Genomic DNA, 20,999 nt, shown 5'->3' with positions numbered 1-20,999 from the left:
TCAGGTTCGGCATGTTCAGAGATAGGAGGTCGGACTCCTGCACTGAATGACGTTCAGTGCGGGCACCACACCTCTGCGACCTGAAGGTCTGAACGCTAGTCGTTCAGTCTTTCAGGTCACCTAGTGGATAGGCCCCTTTAAACTCTGGGTCATTTCATGAAATATAGAACACAATACATGAAAATTAAATTGTATCACAGCAGATGCCAAGACATTTTCAACTTAATTTCTTTCTACTGATGAACTTAATGTAACTGTCACAGTGACTTCAGATGATGTAGTTAATGTTGGTGACTGGTTCGATGTTGAATATAATGGAAAGAGTTACCCAGGTGAGATCAAGGACATCAGAGATGGTGAATATTTAGTAAGCACGATGGAGCAAGTTGGCATCAACTATCAATTGGAAATGGCCGTCATCACCAGATGAAATATTTTATACATCTTCACAAGTAATCAGGAAGATAAACAGACCCAACAACCATTCTAAGTATGCAGCATTGAGGGTCATTACATTTAACTGGCTTTTCTCTTCTCACCAAAGAAATTGTGACTTTTCATTTAACGTTGGTTTTAGAGCTCACAGATGGTATAACGTTCAATGGGAAAAAATTATTAACCTAATGCGGCCCATACACGGTGCGATTTGAAAACGTGCGACACCTCGGTACGTTTTCAAAATCAGCCCGATGCATCGCATGCTGCTGTGAATGGTAAACAATGCATCTTACAAGATGCTTCGTTTACCTATTTAACACCATGATGGATCACAGATCTTATGGTTTTCCATAAGATTTACGATGCCGATGTACGACGGCCGAGACGCGCATCACCCTCGTACAGCATGCCAAAACACACACGGTATGCACGATTGATCGTTGCAATCGATCGAAATCGTGCATATCGTGTGTAAAATCGCCCCGTGTATGGGACGCTTAACTGACAAAACCATGTAGATGATTTTAATGTGAATTGCCTTTTGTTATACTGCATAATTATATCTTCCTAATGTGGTGCACATTAGTGTCTTCACTGAATCCCGTCCTGACTTCATATAGCTATGGTCTCCCTTCGCAATAGTTCTCCATCTTCCTATAGTGCCTCACTGATTTATGATGGTATTGTCACCATTTGCATTTCACTTAACTCCTCAGCACTGAATGTGCTTGCAGGATATGCTGTACTGTAACTACAGCCGTATAAGACAAAAAAACCGCTAATTTATTATCGTGTCAATTTTATTCCAGTAATGTGTGAGAAAACCTAACTGGCCTTTTACACAACAGTAAAATGTAACCGTAATAATCTCCGCCGAAACATTATTTTGAGCCGAGTAAAATGGGGGAAGGGAGAGGAGAGTGGAGGCCCCACACCTTCCCTTTAAGACAGCAAGAACTGGCCGTGACGCATTAAGGACTCTGCAGTGATTCAACCAATTAGTCGTTTCCTAAGACATCACGTGTTCTTAGCTGGTCTCCAAGTTGTAGAATTTCATTGTGTGGCACAGCCAATGAGCGTGCGCCTTGCGAGGCCCCTCCCAAACGCAGTATCCCCGCCCCTGGGGGTGTATCTCTTCCTTACTGTGGCGTTGCGTCGTTTCCGGCTGCTACTGCCGAAGCTTCCCTGAGAGGAGTGAAGAAACAACAGCCGCCATTTTGTTTGTGTGTGAGGGACGGAGCCCTAACTTGAATTAGATGAGAACAGCGGGCCCCTAGAGCCCCAGCAGGGATTGCAGAACAGTAGACGTTTTCCCCGGTGTCCTACTTTTCCATCCAGGTCCTCCGGGGACGAGCTTCCTCCCTCCTCTCATCCTGAGACCACCCGGGGATACTGCTCCCCCTACATCCCAGGAGAGTCGCGGCGACGACACCGGCTTCGGCCAGTTGACATCGAGACTTTGCGCCCTAGTATCTAACACCCGCGGGTGACACTGCTCTGCACCCGCTTTGAAACCCAGGGAATCCGCATTCTCTGCCAGTCAGCGAGGAGGAGGCTGCAATCATACGAGCCTGGGCGATCGTTCCAGGGGCCTTGGTCTGTAGCCCAGCTGGTGGTGCGGCCGGCGGAGGTCACACACCCGCCTTTCGCTCCCTACCGATCCCTACCCGAGCGGTACCAGAGAGGAGCTATGTAATCGTGCGATCTGCACCAGCAGCAAATCCACGGTGATCTAGTGGCGCAACGATGCCGCCCTCTCACGGGGGGAGAGACCCGGGTCTGCGCCTCTGAGTGGTAGTAAGGTAAAGGGAATCCCGTCTCCCCATCTCCATAAGCCCTCCGTCACCCCGCACGTAGGTGTCCGCTAGCCTGCCCCTAATCTTTCTATAGTGAGTAGCGGAGTTGCTCCCGATCCCCTAGTTGTGTGCTGTGATTTTAGCGGAGGATGACGTCTCAGGAGAGGCCCCCATACCTGGCTCCGCTCAGCATCAGCAGGAACAGCAGCAGTGCGGGAATGGGGAGCCTGAGCACCTGAGTCCGGGGTGCATCATACATTCACTTACTGAGGAGCCATCACCCCTCTTACACAGTAGGGACGAGCAGCAGCGCTTCCCTCTAGGCGTCCATTGTGTGTCTTAGTGACTCGCGTTTTACAGACTAATAGTGGAGCTTTGGAGCACATCAAAAACATTTGCAGTCATGGCCGAAAATCTGGTTGATCCTGGGCCTCCTTCAGCCAAGAAACCCAAGATGTCTTCTCCTGCTCTGTCTTCCAGTGATGGTCCAGGTAACAACTAGCGCTTCACTTTTTTTTTTCTCTTTTTTTTTTTTTTTTTTTAATCTATTGTACAGTGTATAATTGTGCATCATGTATATGATGTAATTATACAATGTTTCTCTTTAGGATTCATGGCGTGATGACGAACTGATTAAAACTGGATTTAGTTTATGTAATCCTAAAAGATGTATATCATGGAATACTTCTAGTATAGAAAGTTGGTCATATGCATGTAGCAGGCTCTGATTATGTTTCTCCAAAATAAAAATGATTATAGCCTAATATGTTGTCCAATCTACTCTGGTCAGGTAAACTACTTAAGGTTAGTGTTTTTTTTGTTTTGTTTAATTTGTAAGCTAAGAGATGGCTTCCTTTTTGTTATCATTAGCATTTACTGTAGTTTTTGCAGAAAAATGCTTTCTTAACCTATTGTGTACCATAGCTTTTTTTTCAGGATTGAAATAATGGTGTTAGAATTTATTGTAAACAACAATTAGTAAAAAATGTTGAGATTTTTTTTTTTTTGTACATTTATTTTTAATTTTACATTATAGCACTTTAAATTACAATTGTGTTGCCTAATACAAACGTCACTTTGTCCAGTATTTTTTTTTGGGTGGTTTAATCACCTGTCCATTTAATACACAGTAAAAACCGTTGTATTATATGTTGTATTATCTTATATAATGCATGTATAAGAAATACTATGCTCCTTTATATACTGACTGTCTGTTTTGGAACGCAGTGGATTTCTTGTTTTCACTGGTTATTGTGTGAGACACCTATCATTATATTCTATGTTCTGTTTAAAAAATATAGAAAACTAATGTGCAAAGATAGATACAGCATCAAAGTGCCTTTTTAAATTTTGTTTTTGGAGCAGCAAAATTCCCCCTTATAAAATGTGAGTGACACAGTCTAAGGCAGTGTACACACTACAATGATATCTGCACGATTTGTCATTTCCAGGCAAATTGGAGCTACATGGAGCAGCGTGTATGCACAATTGCGTGCTCCCGCCGGTCGTACACAGTATATCTCTTGGTTGAAGAGAGATCATGTACGAGGTAGTGCAGTTTAATGAAGGACGGAACGAGATATTATTCGGTCATTTATTAAATTGAATAGTGTGTACAGGCAATCACTGATGGTTTGGGACGAAGGGAATTTGTCCCGACCATTGTCCCAATTCCCTGTCGTTGTAGTATGTCCTTGGCCTAGTGCAGCAGCTCTAACTGTAAACTACAGATGAATGGTTTGTTTCTCAAAAACAGCATCTTATTGGCTATCCGACTCCCACGTGTTTTGGATAGTCAATGAGCTAAATTCAAACGTACGTTAATTTGGCAAAAAGAACAGTTAAACGAACCGCTCAGCTCTACTGCAAACCCATCACAAAATCTAAAAGCAATACTTATCTTGAAATTAACCTACTTTATTTAAAGGTGGTAAACTTTTGTACGTAATCGACAGTTAATTTATATAATATGCTCACGGTTTGGTTAGTATGTTTTATATAGTCTGCAGTCATCTTTGGGGTTTTTGACTTTTTCCTAGTTGTCTTTTCTTTGTGCAGACTTCTGCAGTGAAGCTACTAAATTCAATTATTTCAAAATAATGCACAAATTACCATCAGGAATCAAGTCTTAAGCTGGGTACTTGAGACGATGTGTACCCAGCGTGACATCGCCGGCGACTGGACCCGGCATGCGGCAAGTGCCTACACAGTTGCCGATGCTGAGTCTGACGTGTCTTTCTGCAGTAGGGGCGATGTTGCTAATGATACACGGGAGTACACATATCATGGGTACACACTTAGACGATGTACCAGAAATGTCGCTCCGATCCACAGGATTGGACAGCGTTGTCTAGTGTGTACCCAGCATAACACCAGAGTTATCTAATGGTGCATACACTCGGTCAAATTTGTCAGATGAACGATTGAACTATTTCTACCAACGATTTGAACGATTTATTAAAATTAATGAAATCGTTAAAATCTGACTGCAACCACATCAGATTTCAGAGATCATTATCTAACATGCGGGAACGTGCATCGTTCGATCGATGCATGCCCCACATGTCAAAGATATGAACAATTGAACGATTTTTACAGTCGTTATTGTTCATATCTGACACAAAATCTCACCGTGTGTATGCAGCATAATAGTGTTTTTTTTTTAAAGGAAGACTAACTTTTTTTCTTAAACCATTCATATTCATTTTACATATAGATTAAAGGAAGATTCCGTTATACACAATTTCTAAAAAAAAATGTAAGCAACTGTCACTTGTTGACCTACAGTTGATTGTATTTTTTCATTCTGTAACTTTCCTATGTTACCTTCTTTATACTGGGTGTAGAACTGTTATACAGTAATGGATGAAATCTCACAAACTAGAGTAGAGCTCTATGGGCTCAATTCAATTGTTTTCTCATGCCCGATTTTCCGTCAAAAGTGACGGGAGATCGCGGGGCAATAGTAAATTGATTTAGAATATTGTACCGATCACGCCCATTGAGGTCTGGTTTACCTGCGTAAAACGGCTAAACCCGACCAATGTGCTGGGCGTGATCGTGAAAAGTTCCATTTGGGAATCCAAATGGGTAACTTTTCGCGCATATCAGCTCGCCTCCCGTGAAGGGGGGGGGGGGGGGGGGCGAGCGAGCTGAAGTCCTGGTGCAGGCAGCTGATCCTGCCCAGCCGGAGCATCAATTGAATAGCTCCGTCGGGCGCGAAGGGGGGAAACAATTGAATTCTGCCCAATGTATTGGAATTCTTTCAGCTAGTTTATCACAATTGTCTGGAAATCGCCACATTAGGTGTACTACATGATATCAGATATGTTTTCAGTTAGTATGAACACGCAGAGATCACTGACTAGTCTAGTCTAATTAGAATGTTATTAGTTGAAAAACTTTAGTTTTGAAATAATTAGTAAAGATGCTGATAATTTGTGACACATACATTCCTCTATTGAAAAGTATTGTTATGCTACTGTTAAACCTAAAGTTGATAAGGATATGTTAAAAACTTTCATTTTTTTTTTTGCATATCCTCACAGAAGGGGATATTTTCAATATTGTTTTTATCTATGGCACATGCAAGCTCAGCCCCTGGTTGTACATATCGACAGTGCTTTAAACTGCACTGAACACGGTTTAATCATTTGTCAAAATAGTGTTCAGTAGGTCAGTGATCAACTATTTTTTGAATTTAATTTTTTTTTATACTTAAAAACTGGATGGATTATAAAAGCAGCTTGTTGCTCCCATGGTTTGTAGTGTGCTTGCTTAAACTGCTGTGACGCACATTTGACATAGTAATTGATCACTATTTTGTAAAATGCTTAAGCTCATCCACTGTCACTTGGTATTGCTTCATGAGAAGATGTTAACCTGTCCATGGGCTCTATTCAATTCAACGCAATTTGAATAGTGCCGGGAGGGAGCTCCTGGAGCTATTTAATTTAGCGCGCTGCTAAGAATTTCTTCTCGCATCCCTCTTGGCGTGCGAGCCGAAATTCGACAACTCCAGGTGTGATGCTGTTTTCTGCCCTTAGCGCCGCGAAAACAGTATCGCTCTGGGCAGTTTAGTTGCGAGAACCGTCATTCTCCAACTAAACACCATGTTTAAGGCGCAAGAGGATTCTTGGACTTTACAGCGCAGTGACTTGAATAGCTCCGGGAGCTCCCTCCCGGCGCTTTTCAATTTACGTGGAATTGAATCGAGCCCAATGAGTGTGTATATAGATTATTGCCTTCTGATGAGAGATTTAGTATTTCCTCTTTCAAACTTTAACTATCTTAAAGGACAGCTATTGTGAAAGTGATAAACTATTCTCTATCCATTACAGAAAAAAAAAGGTAAAAAAGGGTTCTTGTTTATTTTCTTAAATGAGCAAATGTTATTAGTGCTGGGTAAGATTCCTTTATATAATACCCCTATACTGACAGCATAACTGCCTTTTGAAGTAGGGTAAAAGGGGTATATTTACTAAAGTGCAGGTTTTTAGAAGTGGAAATTTTGCCCAGAATAACCAATCAGATTCTACTTAACATTTATCTAGCACCTTCTAGAATAGGTGTGGGCAATAAGCGGCCCTCCCACTGTTGAAGAACTACACATCCCAGCATGCCTTGCCAAAGTTTTTCTATTTGGCCATGCCAAAACTTGCAAGGCATACTGGGAATTGTAGTTCAGCAGCAGCTGGAGGGCCGCTTATTGCCCACCCCTGTTCTAGATAATAACTAGAATCTATTTGCTATGGGCAACATCTCAACTTCTAAAAGCCTGCACTTTAGTAAATATACCCCTAAAAACCTGACAGAAATGTAAGGCTGAGTACACACTTGAACGATATTGCCACAATTTGGGCGATTTGGACAAATCGGGCATATCGTGCAGTGTGTATGCCCGATTTGCGCACTCCCTCGGTCGCATGCGATATCGTGTGATTGGCTGTGCTGCAAGGCCAATCACATGATATCACATTTGAGGCTGTACATATTAATGAAGAATGGAACAATGATCGTTCAGTAAATAGTTTAGGTGTGTACCCACCCTAACACCAACAAATTGTCTAATCAGAATTTTAAAACCATCTAGCCTCTGATTAGCCGCGGGAGCACTTATTTCTTCTCGCACTTCTGAGGCAGCTAGCAGAAATGTGCGATAAGTCTGTGGTTTGTGCGTGCTAACCAGAATGGGTTTAGCAGTTGGCTAAACTCTGTCTAATTGGGTATGACAAATGGGCATCAAAAAACAATTGAATTGTGTGCCTATTATTAGCGTGTCCAAAAAAACTTACTCCAATACTCCGCCCAGCCCCCCACACCCCCTTTTCGTGTTGGGAACAACTGCCGGAGGCGATCAAAAATGTGTGAAAAGTCCGTGGTTTGGGAACCAGGCACTTAGACGCTAAACCCTGTCTAATTTGGTGCGACAAGCGTGTTAATGGGCGCCCAAAACAATTAAATTGCTACATTGGGCGTCCATTAATTATGGTGGCACCCACAGCAATTGAATCTCCCCTTTAAGTTTAATCCTACATAAGGAATATGGTTCCATTTTATATATTAGGCCCAGGTACAACAATTATGTTCACTGGGTAACAGACACTATGGGGGCTATTCAATTGACTTGAATGCCCCCCTGCTGGGCATCCATACGAATAGGCGCCCGATGGATCAATTAAATTGTTTCTCAGTTCGGGCTCCCATTAGTATTTAATGTGCCTAAGAGCATCGGGCTTAGCTGCCTCCGCCGTTCAATTGAATGCAGTGTTGAATACCATCGGGAATGAGGGCCTGATTCAGAGCCGGATGCTATTTGCGCTCGCTCGTTCAGAAAAAGGGGCCGGCTATTTTAATTGAGCGCTCGCTCTTTGCGGTCTGTTGGCGACTCTATGTCTGAGCGAACGAAACATGCGCTCGCTATTTTGTAAAGACGCCCCCTGGCCGTTCGCATCATACATCATCTCCGCTATTTATTAGATTAATCGAGTACATCGAAAGGAGTCTGAACTGCTCGCAGTGCTTGTGGTAGGATTTTCCTACCGCAATCATGCGAACAGTTCTGGCTACGAAACAACCAAGTGACGTGGTCGATGACGCTGCTTTGTTAATTATGCACACCCTTAAAACGCCCGTTTTGACCGTTTGGCACGCCTGCGTTCGGATCTCCACTCCCCGTTTTCAAGCACCTTCTTCTGTTACCACCCACAAACGCCTCATCCTGTCACTCAAATTAGCAGGCACTCTCTATTTTGCGAACACACGATTTCCGACCGCACTGACTGGTTGGCGCATGCGCATTACGACCCATACGCATGTGCTGATGTGCGAACGACCGCTTACGAGCGGCTCTGAATCAGGCCCCGAGTTCCTAGAGCTATGCAACTGTTCCCAACGGGCACTGCATGTAAGTCGGGAGATAAAGGTTACAGCACCTTAAGCCAAGTGTCTAGTCGCGGTAACCTGCAGTCTCCAACTTAAATGCACTAGTTTTGTTGGATTTCTGCTTGCACCTCAGGAGGTGAAAACTTATCTTAAAACCCTGAAAAAGGACATTAAATACAATTTTTCTGTACCCCAAAATAGTGTAGACTTTAATTCTAAAAATGTAGAAATAAATCTTTTTGACGCCTTTTAAGAACATCAAATACTTTGCTTAAGGTCACTAATTGCTTTCTAATACTATTTTATTTGTCACTTTGAAAGGGGGGAGGGGGTTGAAGGTGACTTGGCCACTTTTTCATTCACTATTTTCTGGTTGCACATTGTAGAAATAACTTGCGGTATTGCTTTACTTCCGGGGAATGGCCATTTATAATTGAATTACAAGAGGAAGGGAGTGCACTTCATGACGATTAATTGCGGTACGTGTGCAATATTTAAGTTGGAAGATTCAGATTAAGCCATTATTTTACTTATCTCTTGTCACTGCAAAGAAAATCTACTCAAATGGACAAGTACGCATTTTTATTTTATTTTTATAAGTTGCAAGAAGAACTAATGTTGGGTACACACTAAGCAATATATTGGACGGACGTGAATCGGATCGATATGTCTGCCACATCGCTCAGTGTGTACGCACTATCACGTTTTCTCCAGCGCAGTTTTCTTCTGCTGTGCATGCACGGCAGATCAGAAGATACGACGCCCGCCACCTGACGCCATACCTCTGGTTGAGGCGGGGGAATGATCTATCACTATGCAGTGTGTACGGATTTCTATATCGTGCTGGGTATACACATAGTCTAGTGCAGTGGTCGCCAACCTCAATTGAGGTGCTAGCTTCTTGAGAAAAATGAAATCTCCTGAAGAGCTACTAAAATTGTAGAAAACAAATTTGGCTAATAACCGAACAATTAAAGGTCATTTATTGAAAATTAAAAAAAATGTTTCATAGAAAACAACAATTCAATTAATTATTGCAGTGATATTGTTGTAATTTGTAAATAAAGTTTTAGAACAGGCACATTTCACTCTTAATTACTAGCTCGAAGGAGGTAAGTGCAGTAGAGGAGCAAAAGATATAAGCAGGGCTGCTGTGATTTTCCGGCAAGGCTGGACGGGAGTCACTCGATCCACCATGGTGTAGACACCGTAGGTGCAACCACATCAGGTGATTGCATCTGACGTGCTTTCCTGTGGCTCCACCTATGGCGTTGACGTTTTTGTAAGAAATACTTTGTGGTTCTTGAGTTTTCCAAAACTGCTAAAGCAGGGTTCTATGCATCAGTTGCAATAAAATGTGCAATTGAACACTATGCCTTTTTCCTCCTTTTTTTTTTTTTTCCTTTTTTTCTTCAGAGTTTGCATAGTTTTGAATAATAAAATATGTTGATAGCCCAAAAACAATACATAGGCAAGGGTACTCCTTAATTAATTGCAACCAGTAAGGGGTGGTCTGGGCACCTTAACCATAAAGTGACTTGGTCACATTCAATTGTTTTGAGTGCCCGTTACTTTTTGTGCCTAAATGCACCAAGTTTAGACACGTGGGAGGCGATTCAATTGGTTTCACCTGCGACTGTGAGTAATGGGTGCCCGACTGATCGATTCATTTGTTGTTCTGTTAGGGCCAGAATGCCGGAGGTGGAAACATTTTTGCTCGCACCCTCCTGAGGTTGCGAGCAGGAATATGTGAAAAGTGCTGGTTTTACTGCTGTTTAGGCGCAGTAACCAAGTCTATTTGGGCACGGCGTATGAAATAAATTGAAAACAAATGAATCACCCTTGTAAAGAGGCTAGACCATCTAAACTATTGGACACGCTATTGAAAATACAGTTTCGGTGCCCAAAAGCCAGACTTCTCTCACACGCGCACCTGCGGTGTTCACCATGGCTCCCAATGTGCATATTGGAGACATGACAGACGTAGCCGAATATTATATATATATATATATGTTAAAATCAGTGGGTAGGGTGAGTGAGACTCGGACATGGCACTTTTTAGGTATATTTGGACGATGAGCCTGCTAGTCTTTATCACTGTAATGCTATACTTTGTAATTATCATTTCAAAATATGAAATATAATGAGCCATCTTTAAGTGGTTGGCACTATTTATTGATTATTCTTTATAGAGTTATGCCATATTATACAGCACTATATGAACAAGACATTTCTTTACCACCATTATGCATCCACACACTAGGGCCAGTTACTGTAGTTAGAAGTCTGTTAAACTACCAGCCTGTTTTTGTGTGTGAGACAAACCCGGAGAAGACCAACATGGATATTGCGCATACCAGACAGATTTGAACCCCTAGAACTTTTGTTGCAAAAGAGGCCATGCTAATCCTGTGTTTGGGAACCTGATTTATATTATTGAACTATCCATTTTGTACTGTTTTTAAATAACAGTAATAATTTTTTTTTAAATTGAGTTCCACAAAAACAGTTTTTTGTTTTTTTTAAAAAAAATGTTATTATTATATTTTCCTTAATGCTGCAACCATTTTTTTTTTTTTTTAATGCTCCCCAATGGTTTTTATTGAGCTTTTTTCAAAGCTGTTAAGGATGAAGAAAAGAAGGGAGTGAGATTAATAGCTTGTTATGGGAAAGGGTATTTGCGGGTAAATGGACACAAGCTGAAGGCATAAACAGTGCCCTGTCACATCTCGTACATATATGAGCAGCTTTGATGAGGTTTAATTTAAACGAAAATTGTTAATACTACTGTTTGAGTTTGACCGTAATGATGGCATATATAAATGAGTGCTCCCAACTATCATATATACAGCAACACTGGGCATATGAGCTGCAGCCTCTATAGCAATTCAAACAGGGAGAGATTAGATGTAGTGCCATTAAAACTAGCACGTAGTTTATTTGGGTAAAAAAAACTAAAAAAAAACAGAAACTTCTAAATGAGCAAAGATAACTTTTGGTTTCATGCTGTTCTTGGTACATTGCTTTGACTGAAACTTCTGTATGTGATGCATATGTAGTACATAAGATCTTGTCAATGGGGGCGATGCAATTAAATGCGAGGTGAATAGCGCTGAGAAGTTGGTCCCGGACCTATTCAATTCAACTCACTGTTTAGTTCAACTATAACAACTTAATTCTGTTTCATTCTTTTACTAGTATGTGATTTATTTTTTGTTTTTCTCTTTAGCTTTAGTAAGTTATATTGATGTTGCAGTAATTACCAACACATTTAAAATTGTATGTATTTTCTATTGTAAGGGTGGGTACACCCCTAATCAACCGGCAAACGTTCCGATGTTCCGGACGATTTGCCTTCATCTTTTACATCGCATGATTGCCGGTACACACTTAAAAAATTTAATGAACGACGGAACGATCAGTGTTCCTTCCTTTATTAATATGTACAGCCTCACATGCGATATCGTGTGATTGGATGTGCAGCACGGCCAATTACACAATATCTTATGCAACCGTGGGAGCGCACAAATAGGGCATACACACTGCACGAAATGCCCAATTTGTCATTCCAATTTGGCCAAATCTGGCCGATATCGTTCAGGTGTGTACCCAGCCTAAGATTGGCTCGTAGTCGTCGTGTGACTTTCCTACACAAGAAGAAAATGTAGGGGAGGGTTTCGGCGAACAATACTGTTCTAATTATGTGAAGCTGTGATAATAAACTGAATGTAAACTTTTTTTTTTTTTTTTTGTTTTCTTTATCCCTTAGATTTTGGGTCTCTATTTGACCTGGAGCAAGACCTGCCTGATGAATTAATTAGCTCTAATGAGTTTGGTTTGAGCAATGGTGGAGATCTTAGTCAGCTGCATACCAGCCTGGGCATGGTGCCTGATGCAGCCGCCAAGCATAAGCAGCTCTCTGAACTATTGCGAGGTGGTAGTACTGCAAATATGGGTATGGGCCTTGGGCAGCAAACACCGCAAACCAGCCCGGGCATTGGACTTCTGAACAACATGGTAAAGAGCCCGATGTCTCAGACTGGGTTGACATCCCCAGGTTTGGGCATGGGAGGTAATGGAACCAATCCAGGACCCCCTACTCAAACCCTAAACCCATCTTCAGCAGCTGGAATAATGCCCTCTATGAACAACCCAATAAATCAGCCTAGAATGGGCATGAATGCAGGCATGATGTCAACTGGAAATGGACAAAACATGATGCAGGGGCAGATGATGAATGGGTCACTTGGTACTGGAAGGGGTCGTCCTGGAATGCCTTATCCTAACCAAGGCTTGGGAAGTTCTGGCAACCTTTTAGCTGAGACCCTTCAACAAGGTGGACCACAGATGGGAGGTCAGCCGGGAATGAGAAGTCCTCAGCCAACAGGCATGAACAAGGTAAGTCAGATTAAAGACCTTGAACAGATTTGTTTGCTAAAACAAACAGCATTTTACCATATATGTAAGGTAATTGTTATCTGCCTACAGAAATAAATGTTAACCTGTTACCTTTTAAAGTTATGCTAACCCGTTGCTAAATAGTTTATATAATTCCATGTAATTTATCTAATGGATAATCTTTTTATTTTAATATTAACTGGCTACGGCCATTATCCCGGCACATGGGATGTCGGCTCTTAGAATACCGGCGCCGACATCCGAAGATAAGTAGCAGGGGTAGGGGGAGGATTCGGGTTAGGCACTAGGGGGAGAGTTAGGTTTAGGCATCTTTCCTACTCCATACTGCAGATAGAAGACTCTTATTTGGAGCTTGTAGTTAAGGGGCATACAGTGAACCCCTTGGGACCATTCATAGTTGCCTCCTCTGTGTATTTCAAACAGAGATTGGCATATAAAACATTTTCTCTTTGGCAAATTTACCATTTAAGATCGTTAAGCAAGATGCTGCTAGTTTCAGATGTGTTGGTTCTTATATGGTTATGTGACAAAAGAATGAAACCAGCTTGGGTAATGCAATATAGGTCCCTTTTTGTCAAGATATAAATTGCAGACATCAAAAAAGTTCTCTTGAAAGGAACTAAATACACAAAATCACTATTCTGTTCCCCATGTAGCCACGTGCACTATGATAGTTCCCTCGCTGAATCACACTTTGCAAACCGTTGTAAGCTTTTTTTTTAGTCCCTTAGTACCAAAATTTATTTCCTTTACTGGTGTCATCATTTACAGCAAAAGCATTAAACAGTCACCTGTGAGAAGATTTTCTTATTGTATTTACAATCCACAAAAAATGCCCAAAAATTCGCTAGTAACTTAATATCTGATAGGACAAGCTGTGGACACTAATGGGAACTGAGGCATAATCACTCTCCAGTGCCGGATAGTCGGTTACATGCAAAATTCAAATTGCCCATAAAAAAAAGAGAAAAACAACGGAGAAAGTACAAATGAAGGAGATGCGGATAAATGGTAGAGAGCCCTTCTTATTACAGCCTAGTCTAGAGAGAGAGAGAGCAATGCTTAAGCCAGACCAACTTTCCTCCGACCAGCCAACTAGTTGACTGGTTGGAATGAAAATCTGGTAATGTATTGGAGCAAATAACAATCAGCCAGTTTGAAACTATAATACTGTGAGAGGATAAAGAGCACACCTAGCCATGCGCTGTGTAAGACGTCCAAGTAAGACTGAGCTGCTTCAGGATGACAGTGCTGCCACAAGGTAAGTAGTAATTGGACTAATTAAACTAATTGGAAAAATTTCTAATTGCTGAATTAGTTATTAGGGTGGTGTCAGAGGGCTTTAGAAGCAAGTCCGTACAATTTTTCCTAAAACTAGAATTGCTCTGAAGCTGCAAGAAAAGAGTACCCAAAGAAAAGTCTCACTGAATTGAACAAAACCAGGGTTGGAGAAAAGTTGTTTTTTTTTTTTTGTTTTTTTTTTTAAAATAAGTTTTTATTTTAGACCCCTTTTTTTTTTTTTCAAATTAATGTTTTAATGAAAAGAAAAAGTTGAATCCTGCATATTAATATTGAGAAACATTGCTATGTATTAGAAACATTGATCAACCATGTTTTATTGCTTTCTAACATTAATAGTTCAAAGTTTTTAGGATTTTTTTTATCTCATGAAAATAGAGCCAGACTAAAGGTGGGTACACATTAGATGATATGTCGGGCACCAGATCGTGTAATTTGTACCGGCCGCCAGATATGTCGTGCGTCGCATCGCTGGGTACACACATCGGTAAATGTGTACGTGGCTTAAGTCTTCCTTCCACTCATCTCAGTAGGACTGAAGATTTTGAATTTAAATAAACATAAAGGAGATTAAACCATGAGGTGTTTCTCTGTGTATTACCTTTTTAATGTGTTGGAGTTATTTACCCTTTAAGATGAGAATGTCCTATAGGATTGTTAGGGGAGGTGTTTGGAGTCTCAGCTGATGCTAGGCAGATTTAGTACCTCTCTGATCTGGCTCTGATCACCCTCCGTATTTCTCTGGTGGGGGTGTGTGTGAATTTATTGTATTGGTTCCACTCACTCAGGAGCACAAGCAACAAGAATGTGGAATACCAGGGGGATTTCCTTTTATAAAAGGCTTTTTTTGTAAGCAGTCACTGTGCCCTGTCTGTAGTCACAGCATAATAAGTGTTTTAAAAAAATAAATAAAAAATTGGTTTAAACCATGGCTTAAATCAAGGTGGTTTAAACTAGCCAAAACCGAATAAAACCCTGCAAATGCAGGATTTTTTGGTAAACTCGAACCTAATTGAATATACCCGTAAGAGGGCCAATATGATTAGCTCCATTTTGGACATATAGAGCTTGAGTTAAGCTGGGCACACGCCTATACAATCACATTTTGTGCAATGGTTCGATCGACAATGCTTCCATTCGGAAGTGCCGATACACGCGCGCACACACATACAATGGAATGTGCGACCTTCAAACCCGCGCGGCCGAAATATCGCAAGGAAATTATTGTACCAGAGTACACATTTTCCCAATTTCAGGCTGCGCTCACAGTGGGTGTACCTAAAATTAACATAATGGGCAGGGAGGGGGTGTGATTTTGCTTGTGTCCACTATCAATTGCATTACTACACAGCACAGCAAGTTGTGGAACTACACTCCAGCAGGCCAAGCCTAGCAGCATAGGGGTACATGAAGAGGAGCGTGACACACAGAATGCTTCCTGAACTGAGTTTAATTGTGCATGCCCTGAGAGGCGGCCCCAGGTTTGGTGTCCAATCGTAAGAATGGTCTCAAGAACGATTGAAGGTGCATACACAGCACTTTCGGTCCGACCAGGCACTGTCGAGTCGGATGAAAATTAAACTGCACAGAAGATGCGATCCTCCGATTCGACCAGTTTTTATCCGACAAAACAGGATCGAACCTGCATACACACTCTATTGTTGATTGTATATGTGTGTACCTAGCTTTAGTGTTGGGACGTCCAAGTGAAGATGGCAGAGATGCAGATGGAGACACTGGATAACAGATGATGAGTGGTCCAGGGAGGACAGGTCGGTTTGTGTGCCTTCATATAAAAGTGGTAGTGAAGACCAAAGGAGTGTCTTAACAAAGAGAAAAATAAAATGAGCAAAATGGAGTCTTGAGACACCTTAACAGATTGCGGTAGAGCGGTGGATGTGTCTGTTGTAGAGACTGAAGGAGCATTCAGAAACGTAGGAGTCCAGCAGGAGTGAACTGCTGTGAAGGTGTTGATGAGAAGAGTGACCTTGCATTGAAAGTGGCATAGGGGTCAAGAAGAAGTGAACCTTTGAATAGTCACTTTAGAAGCGCAGTCTTGTAGTGAACAGGGCGGAAGCCTGATTTCAGAGGGTTGGAAAGAATGAGTAGAGAAAAAGATTAGCAGTTGTACATAAAGTAGTGGAAGCAGAGTTGGGGAATTAGGCGGTAGCTGGAGTGGATAGAGTCAAGAGAGGTTTTCTTGAGAATAGGAGAAATTAGCATCTGTTAGTGAAAATGTCAGTGGAAATTGGCACATTGAAGAGGTGAGTAAGTTGCAGGCAAACCTACTGGCACTACTACTTCTAAAACTGCTTACAGTTTCCTTCTGGATACATCACCTATTCATTGTACTGGGCACTCCCTGCACCTTTGTATTCTCCTATCTGCTTAAATTGTGCCTTCACACCCTGAGCACATCCTCCTCTTCTACGCAATCTTGCCTTAGGGGGGAACTCAGTTATTCTCCCCTTTTCACCCGATTCCTTTTTAACGACATTAACCAGTTGTCTGACTTGGTCGCATCAGATGTGATCACACCAGACTGTGCTTTCCTTGACATGGTGGCATCTGATGCGACCGGTAAGAATTGCCCGCTAGGCTGCTGCGGGACGCTAATCTTCCAGTGGCCGCCTATGTCTGAGGGACCTGCTGTTCCCCTCCAGTGTGTCCTGCTCACTGCTAGCCACAGTAATCTGGAACCCGGTAGCACCCCCCTCCTGGCAGCCGTGTATTCAATAGAAGTAGCCGCGGATGCTGCTGTGTCCTGATCACTGTGGCCAACAGTGATCGGACAGTCTGCGTGAACCCCCCTCCCTGCGCGGCTGCCCTGTTGTGTCCCCGGCCTGAGCAACCGGTGGCACCCTCACCCCGTTCTCCCCCTTCTATAGCAGTCATAGCCACAGGTCCTGGTAGCCACGGCTCCTGATAGCCGCGGCTGCTGCTCTGTCCACTAATCTGTGCATTAACAGGATTAACCACCTAGTTATTGGATTTTTATTTCACTGTCTGTGCAGTGGTGAAAAAAAAAAATCCCTGATGAGTGCTGCACTTCGGGCAGGGTGCCGGAGCTAGAGAGGGCACTTCTGTGTGCACACCTGAAAAGCGGCGTGGTCATTGAAAAGGGGGCGTGTCTGTAAGACTCGTCCCCTTTTCGTTACTCTTGGGGGCGTGCCCCGCACTTAGACACGCAGGGCAGTCCCCAAGCGCTGCCGACTGGGTGAATAGATGCCGGGTGCATGCGCCTGGCGTCTATTCTCTCGGCGGTGACTGGGTCACCGCACATTTCCCCACCCGCGTGTCGGCTGCGAGGGCAGGGCGCTTTCTGCCCTCCCTTTGGAGGGCAGGGCGCTTTCTGCCCTCCCTCTGGAGGCCAGGGCGCCGCACCTCACTAAAACAGCCTAGCGGGAACGCTAGAATAGCTCCAGGAGATCAATTGGTAAACGGTAGATTACCACAGCTAATTGAATTCCCCCTTTAGGCACCCAAATCTGTGAACACACTCACATTCTCACACTAACACCTAAATGTTCCAGAGCATACAGGAAAAGGGGAGGTGGGAAAGTGGATAGCCAAGTATGAACTTGAGATGGTTGGATATCGGTAATAGTTAGGAATTTTTTTGGTGGAAGGAGAATTTTAAACAGATAAGTGTTTATGGTTGAGGCAAATGTCACCAACAGTCAGGAGGCGGTTTGTGAGGGATGACCACGCAGTGATATGTAATTTGGGGTTTGAATGTACACACACTTTACCTATTTATCGAGTAAAAAAACTAAATGTGCCTAATATCTCCCAAATGATGCTATAAAATTTAAATTGCTTTTCAATGCCTTGATAACAAAAAGGTATTTGTTTTAATGCATGCTAACATACAGTAAATCGTCTGCATTTAAAACTTGGATTCTTAGAGCAAGAAAATACACATTTTAGAAATTGTATATATTTTAAAAGCCCTGCATTAGTGATTTTAATATATTAATACTTTCATTTATTTTGTGTATATCCTTGTGATGCCCACCAAACTCTCGGAACTCTGCAGTAGGGTTCCATCTTAGAACAGAGGTGCTTTTCAAAGTTATTTTGGCAGTACTTGGGGGTAGCTGTGTAGAATCACCCACAAGGGCAGGGCCAGTAATCTTGTTGCAGCCCAGATGTGTCCAGCTATTTCTTTACTTAAAATCTATCACTTTGCCTCATCTCAAAATATCATTGGGTGGTTTCACATACAAACAAGTGTGATGCAACTAACGAAACCTACACTGATACCTATTAAGTTCTTATGATAGGTCACAGGACAGGGCTACAGCATAGCCAGCCAACAGGACTTACGCTTGGGGGTTCAGAATTACAAAACACTAAACGTGTGGAATCTTGGTGTTGTCCTGGATAGTGGCTTCACACTTAAACATCAGGTATCAGCCACAATCAAATCCTCATTCTTTCATCTGAGGAACATAGCCAGAATCAAGCACTTAATTCCCTCAGAAGATCTGCCTAAAGTCATACATGCATTTATATCATCACGCCTAGACTACTGCAACACTCTCTACCTCGGTCTCCCAGCAAAAGAATTACACCGCTTGCAGATGGTACAAAACGCAGCTGCCAGGCTATTAACCAACCAGCCCCGTTCCAGGCACATTACACCCATTCTCTACTCCCTTCACTGGCTGCCTGTCAGATGGCGAATTGCTTTCAAAATTGGATTAATAACTTACAAAGCCCTTCATGACCATGGCCCAGGGTACCTGAAGCAGCTTCTGATTCCTTACTGTCCCACTCGATTACTGCGATCCGTTGACGAAGGACTATTAACGGTACCTAGAATCTCACGGAATTTGTCTGGGGGTCGAGCGTTCAGTTTTGTGGCTCCAACCTTTTGGAACTCACTTCCCCGCACAGTTCGAGAGGCCTCCACTCTAGAATCCTTCAAAAATAGACTCAAGACTTACCTATTCACCCAAGCATTTCACTAATATCCCTTGTTTAAGCTTATTTTGTACTGTAAATGTAAAGCACTTTGAGTCCTTTAGGAGAAAAGCGCTATATAAATAAAATTATTATTATTATTAATAAAAAAAAATGGTAGTGCAGAATTTTATATCAGGTTTAGTGGTCCTTTAAGCAGTTAGTGTGTGCGGGGTTTTTTTGCATTTATTTTTTTTTTTTTTTTTTTTAAGCATATTGGCTTTAAAAATTAGTTAAAACCTTGCTTGTCTAATGTACTGCGCCTATTTTGGTATTTGTGCTATTGTACAAAATTAAAGTTTGTTTCTTTGCTGCTATATTTAGTTAATAATCTGTTAAATTAATTGGGTTAATACTATATAGCATAGTTTAAGATTGTTTTATGTTTTTTTTTTTTTTTGCTTGCTTTGTTACTATATAAATTTTACTTGTGTTTTTTTGTTTTTTCATCTAGCTTGGGATAATGAACAACCCAAATCCCTATGGTGCTTCGTATGGTCAGAATACTGGTCCCCAGTTGGGAACTGCAGGGCTTGGTTCACAAATGCAGAACAAAGCAGCTCTACAGAACAGCCTGTCTCAGTTTTCAATGGATAAGAAACCTGGAGCTGGCATGCCAAACATGGTGTGTATTGATAAATTGGTAGATTTAATGCATTTTTTTTTTTTCTAATTTACACCACAATACACATGAGCATGGATAAGCTTACACATGAGCATGTGTAGGCTTAGAGCAACATTCATGTCAAGCAGTAAGTCTATTTTGTACCTGGACATAACGTGATTATTTTGTGTGTAATCCTTCACCTCTATAGTAATGTATCACTTCTATAGTATGACGTTACCCTTCCTCCCCTGTCTAATAACACATTATCCTCGCTCACCTCTGTAGTAACACATTTCCCTCTCTCGCCCATGTTGTAACGCATTTGACGTTCCTTTCCCTCACCTTTGTAGTAATACAACCCCTCCCTCACACATGTAGTAACTCATATTCCCCATACCTCTGGAGCAACATATTCCTCTCCCTTGCACGTGTTGTAACACATTCTCTTCCTTCACCCCGTAGTAACACATTTGAGATTCCCCTCCTCACCTGTGTAGTAACACATTTTCCTCTGTAGTAAGTGTAGCTAACATTACACTCCATACTGTACACGTACCCCCTAACCCTAAATCCACTACTACATGCTTACCACCCTAATCCTGCACCCAGTACAGTACTTTTCCCCCTAAACCTGCACCGAATGGTGTTCTTATCTGTTAACACTTAACCCAATACTGTACCTTTTACCCCATAACCCTGCACTCAATATTGTATCTTTCTTCTTCAGGGTCCATAGACTCCACAGGGAGAGCTTGGGGTGTAGGTGATGAATCTGGGCACCACACAGTTAAAGCTTTCAGCTCCCAGGATGCACTGGGTCCACTATCCCTATACCCTGCCCCCGAGCCACCTCCGTTTCGTTGGTGCCCGGCCGTAGTCGGTCACTATTAACGCAGGGGGCTGCTTAGGCAGCCCTAAGGCTTTTTGTTTTATGATTTTATTATTTACTTTTATCTTACAGCACGCTGCAGCAGACTGTCCCATAAGGACGTCTGTGCTGCCACTCCGGCGCCGTGACGCCAGTACAGATCTGGGGATGTCGGCGGGCATGCCTGGGTCAGTGCTAGCAAGACCCTGTAGGAGGACCC

At 42.2% G+C, this 20,999-nt stretch overlaps 1 protein-coding gene across 4 annotated transcripts in view; it reads left to right on the top strand.

The window, feature by feature from the left end:
• The first annotated feature begins 1,575 nt into the window (after window positions 1-1,575).
• Window positions 1,576-20,999, top strand: part of EP300 (EP300 lysine acetyltransferase) — a 147,925-nt gene continuing 128,501 nt past the window's right edge. For all 4 annotated transcript variants that reach the window (XM_088468008.1, XM_088468006.1, XM_088468007.1 and 1 more), the window contains exons 1-3: window positions 1,576-2,725; window positions 12,388-13,016; window positions 19,759-19,929. In XM_088468008.1, the coding sequence (XP_088324134.1) occupies window positions 2,638-2,725; window positions 12,388-13,016; window positions 19,759-19,929 (888 nt within the window). In that variant the 5' untranslated portion in view covers window positions 1,576-2,637. The remainder of the gene's footprint in view (window positions 2,726-12,387; window positions 13,017-19,758; window positions 19,930-20,999) is intronic.

Source organism: Taudactylus pleione, unplaced genomic scaffold (assembly GCF_031769625.1).
Source record: "Taudactylus pleione unplaced genomic scaffold, aTauple2 ptg000080l, whole genome shotgun sequence".
Classification (NCBI taxonomy): domain Eukaryota; kingdom Metazoa; phylum Chordata; class Amphibia; order Anura; family Myobatrachidae; genus Taudactylus; species Taudactylus pleione.
Note: the sequence above shows the minus strand (reverse complement) of the source record. Positions and strands in the feature narration are given on the sequence as shown.